Source organism: Pempheris klunzingeri, chromosome 15 (assembly GCF_042242105.1).
Source record: "Pempheris klunzingeri isolate RE-2024b chromosome 15, fPemKlu1.hap1, whole genome shotgun sequence".
In the NCBI taxonomy this organism is placed as follows: Eukaryota; Metazoa; Chordata; class Actinopteri; order Acropomatiformes; family Pempheridae; genus Pempheris; species Pempheris klunzingeri.
This window is the reverse complement of record NC_092026.1, coordinates 21,833,396-21,840,887: the sequence shown is the minus strand read 5'-3', so window position 1 is coordinate 21,840,887 and position 7,492 is coordinate 21,833,396. Positions and strand designations below refer to the sequence as shown.

Here is a 7,492-nt window from a genome sequence, read left to right as displayed (position 1 = left end):
TCATCGCCTTCCAATTCACAACTTTAGAGGGCTGCAAAGATTAATGTGAGGATACAGGTTTGCAAATGATTTATATTTTACCACTGCTTTCTACTTTGATCTACATGATTTCATTGACACTCCAAAGTCGTATTTTTGTATTGTAAGGACACATTACAGTCAGTTACTGTCAGTTTTTACACCGTCCTTACTGAGTAAATAAGACTCTCCTTTTCAATTATTGCTGTGTTATTCGTTCCATGAGGCCTTAAAGAATTTCCAGGGTTTTTTCTGCTCATGGGTCATGTTGCCATAACAACCGTGAAGAACTGAATGTTCTGTCAGACATCACCTTTGCTGTCTCACCTCTGGTGGCTGGCACTCCAGTGTCACCGGTCCAGACCTGCTGACGGGGACTCAGCGGGTGGGCTGGGAGGGTGGAGGGTGGTGACGGGACATGAAGATGGACAGAGAGAGAGAGGAAGTAACAATGGAGAGTTGGCTCACTGGCCCTCTAGCCCCAACGGCACCCTAATGATGGATGCCAGCTTGCACTCAGGTGAAACTGAAGTGGCTGCAGTGTGATGGCAAGGAGTCGTCCCAGTGGAGGAGAAGAATACACAATGCAGGAAGAACATTCGCAGGCATCCCAGGTCTTGTTCAGGACACTAAAGCGCCATGTAGTTGTCTGATTAAACATCTATTACAAAGAGATTTAAACAAAATCTTGTTAAAATGATTGAACCATTTTATTGTCATTCATGTATCAATTGACCAGTTTCTAAACCAGTAACCTGGTTACTAAACCAATCATAATTTAGCAAATGTAACTACTAGGCACGGCAGCAGAACTAAATTGCGTTTTTTTTTTTTTTATTCCATTAGTAGAAAAAAACAACAACAACAAATTAATAATTTAATTTAATGAAAACAAGATTTATTTGAAGTTGTACATGTGTGTGTTTTTACAGCTTAGACTCGGCATGAATGGCAACAAATGGGTCCTCATCTCTGTTGCTGATTCTGAAGTGGGCGCGGCCATCACCGCCAACATGGATCTGCTTCCCAGTGCACCTGCCTCCTTCTTTCTGGCCAGAAATGACATCGCAGTAGGTGCCACCGGGCATGCCAGTGTTCAGGGTCACATCCAAGTTCCTAAAGATGAAGAAAAGGTACATATTTCTTATAAAATCACCACAATGTCACAATTAAACTGGTTTAGAGAGGATCTTCCTCATGCACAGTATTTTCTATTAGAACAGGATGCAAACCAATTTGTTTGCAGTTTTTAGGAAGTAACAGTATTTTTTATATCTGCATATACATGCATCTTACAGTCTGGTTATTACTTAATATAAGTGGGTGAAATTAGTTATTTGCTAGTACCAGTTAGCGTACTTAGCAAATAGTTCTTACCAGTCATCATTGTTGAAGACGATGAAACCACGATTACCACGTCCAAAGGCAACCTGGTTGCTCTGGTTGTCCCACCAGTTGGAGTGAGGCTGTCCGTTGACCACATTACGGAAAATGACCATATTCCTAAAGGGAAGATATGGCAAAATACCATTCTAACATATAATCTACATAGTTTTCACATCAATAGGACCCAGCAGAAGTTTGCAAGGTCAATAGTTCCCTGTCACTTGCTATCTGAGGACTCACTTGATCTGACGCCATCTGTGCTCACACACCCATCCGTCACCACAAGTCTGGTCTGGGTTGATGGGAACAGACTTGGTGGATCCATCGCTATGGCTTGGAGGACCCATCCAGTCATTCTGATCCTACAAAATCACGATGGACGAATGAGTTACACACCATAGATCATATTTTGTCATTATTCCTATTTTAAAAGACAACCTACCTTTCCATTGACAATGTGGCGGTTCCAGCGGAAGCTGGACATCACCCTGGTCACTCCGTAAGGGTGGGCCAGCATGTAGGCCACGGCCATCTTGTGGAGCCTAGAGTCCCAGAAGGTAACAATAGATGCACCACCAGCACCGTGGCCTCTCTGGTTGTCATGGTTGTCAACGAAGACGAGAGCATTGCCGTTGGGCATGAAACCCCATCCCTCTCCCCAGCTCCTGCACACAAGAATACATTTTTAATAATAATGAGGAGTACACTTATAAAACACCCAAGTTTGGACAAAATGTTACCTAAATTATCTAATTCTGAACGTTGTAATTAATTTAATCATTTTGTCAGATGTTTTGTCTCTAGAAATGGTTGAATTATATAATTTGGATTAAAAAATGTAAAAAAAAAATATAAATTTGATATTTGATTTAAGCACACCAAGAGAAACACACATACTTGGTGTAACACAGCTTCTCGCCATTCCATTTTCTGAAGACAGTCCCCAGCTTGGCACCATATTTGAACTCAGTCACCCTTCCCAGATGGAAGTACTCTCTAGATGTGATGGGCTCACCCCCCAGATCAATAACCTAGAGGGAAATCAACACATAATTCAGACCATCAATACCATTCTAAGTGGATACGGTTTAGATTGAGTTCTGGTGATTTATGGACTGACAAAAACAAGTAATCTTTTTTGATTTAGCAATAACAAAAAACACATTTCTGCTGTTAAATATCCATGTTGTTTGTAAAGATGGAGCACACGCGTCATCCTTTTATATTATAGCATCAGTATTACCTGCATATATACCAGTGCTTGTGAACTAGTAATGTCATCTTGGTTATTACCATCTGCTCCCAGTGTGTGCAGTATGTTTGTGTTTGTCATCTTGATTTCTGTGCTCATTTTCCCACGGCTCTGCTGGCTGCTGGTTTGCACTTTCAGTCACAAATATTGGTCATATGGGCGGTAAGTGCTCATCTTAGCGCATGCTTGCATGTAGATTTCAGCTGGGGCATTCCCAATCGTGAACTTAAATGCAAATTAGTTTCAATGGTAGCAGTTTATGTTCGCTGGCTGCATGTTTACTTACAAATCAAGTCCAAATAAGTTCATCCAGCCTTCTGGTTCAGCAAGAAATACCATTAAAACACACAACTATCAGATACAGAGAGGTGAAGCCGCTCAACATGATGACATGTGCATCTACGGTACAGTATATGTTCTCAGCACTGCAGTATACAGTAGGTATTTAGTTGAAGTTAATGGTTGTGTGCATGTTGATATATTTTCTTCCATCTTTTTGACATATTTTATCATTTCAAATCAAGTAAACCTCTAAAAGACATTTTGAAAAACTGACCTCCTGGTAGATGAAGGGTCTGGAGCCACCACTGAACCACTTGGTGTTGAGGTTGTGCAGATTGCCGTAGATAGCAGACAGGTCACCGGGCCACATGTGCTTGCAGGCATCCACTCTGAATCCAGCCACACCCATGTCAATCAGCTTGTTCATAAAGTCGGCCACCTTGCCCCTGACGTAACCTTTCTCCAGGGCGAGGTCCAACAGACCAACCAGACGACAGTCGCGCACCTGGAGCAGCAAATGAGCATTTGCATCACTATTTAATTATTCTTTATCCTAGTCTTAAATCAAAAAAGTCAAATAATGGCTCACTGTCGAATCTTTTGACTTGTTTGTATGAATTCTTGAATGGAGTGAAAATACACAGATCCATTAATGTTTCAAAGTGACATTCATTACCTGATTGGCATCACCATAGTTCTCAATATTGCCACTGCCAGTTCTGCATTTATAGTCATTGAAGTCCAAGTGGCTAAAGGGGACACTGGGGAAGTCCTTCTTGCCAGCATTGAACCAGCTTCCACAGGAAGAGTGGGTTCCCTCTCCGCCGCCAGCGCCGCACATGTGGTTGATGACAGCGTCCACATAGATGTTGACCTGTGGGTAGATGCAGGATCGTAGGTGCAACACAACCAATCAACACCTCCCAATCTGTCTGTCCATGTTCAGCCCTTTTTTTTCGTAGCACATTGAGGTCAATCTCAGGTCATGGGAATGTGTCAAAACTGCATTGCTCAATATAGGTTCACTGTAACGCTGAGTGGTCCAGGAACCGAAGCAAATCATTCTAAACAAATAAGGAGCAGGCTGTCTAAAATTAAAATGTGGGTGTGTTTCTTCCCAGGTGCATGTTGTAATAAGACAGTTTGATGATGGTGAATAAAGCATCAAATGTTATGTAATGTATCAGGTAAAAAGGCCGTAGATTTACGAGGTGCTGTCAAAGGCACAGGAACATTGCTCCTAATGCCTTTCACCAAAACACTGGTGTGACATAGTTTACCCCAACGTTGTTGCATCTGGTGATCATGTCTCTCAGCTCCTGTTCACTGCCAGATCTGGAGCACAGGTTGTAGCTGATTGGCTGGTATCTCTGCCACCAAGGCCTCCAGGGACTGTTGAGCACAATGTGCTCATTTGGAGGGGAGATCTGAGCAACACAGAGAAAAGACATTAGAGTAATGATCACTTTTATAGGAATAGTCTGCGCACATGAGGTTGTTGTTAAATAGGGTTATTTAGAGTTCACTGTAGTTATTCCAGGTGCAGTTCAGCATTTTACACACAAAGTTTAGTTTAATTGTTGTGCAGAGTACTGTACCACTCATCCGGTGAGAACAGTGTACAGTAGCTAAACAAAGCCTACAACCTGGAGGTGTTGGATTTGAAAGACACGGACATTTAGGATTCAGAGCGCTAATAAAAGATGCAAAACAGATGAATTATGGGAAATTAGGATTAAGTATTTTTTAAGTATGATCTATACTAAAAGTCTGAGCATTGACATAATATATATCCTTTTTTATTTTTAATCATTCTCTTGAGAGTCCTCTAAATTTATGGGAGAGCAATACTAAATCACTGGAGTATCCCTTTGAATTTAAATGAAGGCATGGAGTCAGAGGATAAGAAAGACAGTTAAACCCTTCCAGTTAACTACAATAACTCTATGGTTTAGAGTTTATGAAGAACTAATAATAATTATATATAATAATAATTATTATATTATAATTATGTCTACTTATGGATCTTTAGGATTTTTTGTTTGTTTGAACTATTCCTGTGTTAACCATCCACCTGTGTTCAACCATACATACCTGAACTCCACCAAAGCCATTGGGGCCCAAGAAGCGCTCACACTCTGCAGCGATGTCCGCCCAGCGCCACTCAAACAGGTGGACGATGGCCGTCCTGTCGTGCCTGATGTGTGGGTTGTGCTGGGCAAGGCCGAGCCCAAACAGAGCCACCAGAATGAACAGCCTCATGCTTTCCCTGAATGAGAGAGAAAAACACACTTATCTGCTGCCTCGCCGTTAGTATTTATGCTCGTTTTCTCTCTCTCCTCGACCAATGAGAGGCTCAGCATGGAGGTTAGACAGGTGCTTCTTTCTCACAGCTTCCTACCTCCTACCTTTAAGGCACATAAAGGTTGGAAACATGAGGTGTGCATCTATTTTCCCAAATATAAAAACAAGTACCTTAACGGGACTGAAAATGTGGCAAAGACCCCAATGCTTTCTTAATCATTTACTGACAGTGACATATTTGTTGCACCGAATCTTAACCTCTCCGCACACCAAAACAAACTGAACCAATAATTTCAAGGATTCAGCAGCAACACCAGCCCAAGAAACCTTAATTTTTGGCTTTAAATATTAGCATAGTACCAACTTAGGTGATTTATCTAGCACTGATTCAAATATAGATATATACAAATTGTATTTTAAAGCTCTTACCATTCAAACAGGACAGTTTGGGGTTTATCCTGCTTCAGTATGTGCTCACTAACTGAGTTCAATAACCAGACGATGTTGCAACAGTCAGTTCAAACGTTGGGCTGCTAAACTTTGATTGGCAACAAAAATCTATTTTGGGGAAAGCAAATAAAAAGCTGAGGCAGGTAAATTCTGTAGTAGGTGCTTGTGTTTTGGATGAATATATTGGAAAAGTGGCTACATGTGGGAAAGTAAATGTAGCCAGTGACATTTCCTTTTCCACATTTATACATAATGAGTAATTTGAGTGTTTATGTAATGAAGTGATCGTCCTTCACATGAACTTTGCAAGAGGCCCTAAATGTTGAATAGCATTGGTAACATCACAGTTTTATGTTAATACTGATTTTTTTTTGTTTTTGCATGGCAATTTCAATATTAGAATATTACTAGAATTAGAATATTATTAGAATGTACTTTTATTTTATTATCAGTTTAAAATTTTCCTGGCAACAAATTGAGGTAAAAACAAAAAAACAGCGTTACAAAACGTGTCCTTGTATAACTTCACAGTGGTATTATCTGCTTTTCATCAAGGAAAACAAATACAGATAAGCTTCACTCGAGTGAGGAGGGTAGGAATTCAAAGATGTTATGTAAAACAAGTTCACTGAACCAGCCCTGACAAAACACAAGCATTTTCCCATGAGGGGCTTCAAATATGACCCCTTTGCCTAGTTGCCATATGGGGGAAGAGAGAAATGTACGACACTGCATTAGGTTAATCCTCAAAATACCTTAAATAACCTTAAGGAAGTTGTTTTTTTTATAGACAAACAATATATTTATCATTCATTTAAAGAGTCTAGCAGACAATCTGCAGCTCAAATTAAAGAGCAGAGTATATGAGTTAGAAAAGTGAGCTGTGTATTTTTTTTTTGCCTCCTGTTTTTTATTTGCTGGATTGTAAGTAGATTTACTACATATGAGACATAAAGATTAAAATACTAACCATGTATAAAATTGTTAAAATTAGCTCTACTTTGACAACATTAAAGCTGCTGACATATAAATGACTTCGTAATAATATTCCAGTTATATGTGTATGCTGGATATAACACTCTGAATGGGGGCTATTTTGCATACTGAAACCTTTTTACCTTTGATACTTAAAATTCATTTTGCTGCTAATTCTTGCTCCTTTGGTTTGATTTCAGTATGATTTTGAACGCAGGGCTTTCACTTGCAATGTGGTATTTTTGAGCTGCATTTATGCGACACTGCATGAATGTTTATACAAAATGTATTGAGTCTTTGGTGCTGAATTATACATGTGGAGACAGATCAATTGTCCGTGAATGCTTCCGTGTGTATGACTCTGTTACGTTGTGTAAGCAGTAAATTGCTGGCATGCCTGCATAACAGTGTTTGCAAGAGATGTTCCGACTTATACATTTACAATTTGCACTTGTTTGTTTGTCTGTAGGAGAACTAACCTCTCTGATGTCCAATTGACCCAAAACATACTATACATTGGCTTATTGTCTGCGCCTCTTTATTTTTATCTGACTTTCTGATGCACAAAATAGTATGTATGTGTCTATCAAATAATTTCTTTATTTTGGTGAAATACCATTGCTTCACTGGTCATTTGCAAATTTAGTCACTTTCATCAAATGTGCACACCCAGTTAATAGTAAAGGGAATGTTTACCAGTTATTACTTTACAAGTAAGAGCAAGAGAAGAAGAAAAAAATGATCATGTTGCATTTATTAGTAGTATCTTTACACAGACAGCAGTGGGGTATTTCAGACTTTAAAATGGACTTTGAAATGGTTCTG

The 7,492-nt window shown here is 39.7% G+C and overlaps 1 protein-coding gene across 1 annotated transcript; it reads right to left on the bottom strand.

The window, feature by feature from the left end:
* Positions 1-894: 894 nt before the first annotated feature.
* LOC139214346 (alpha-amylase) lies at positions 895-5,224 on the bottom strand. The gene is made up of 9 exons (XM_070845178.1): positions 5,033-5,224; positions 4,219-4,365; positions 3,615-3,812; positions 3,213-3,443; positions 2,302-2,435; positions 1,847-2,069; positions 1,645-1,766; positions 1,396-1,521; positions 895-1,134 (listed from the first exon to the last, which is right to left on the bottom strand). The coding sequence occupies exons 1-9, from the start codon at positions 5,198-5,200 to the stop codon at positions 945-947; spliced, it is 1,539 nt and encodes a 512-aa protein (XP_070701279.1). The 5' UTR covers positions 5,201-5,224; the 3' UTR covers positions 895-944.
* Between the last annotated feature and the right edge of the window lie 2,268 nt (positions 5,225-7,492).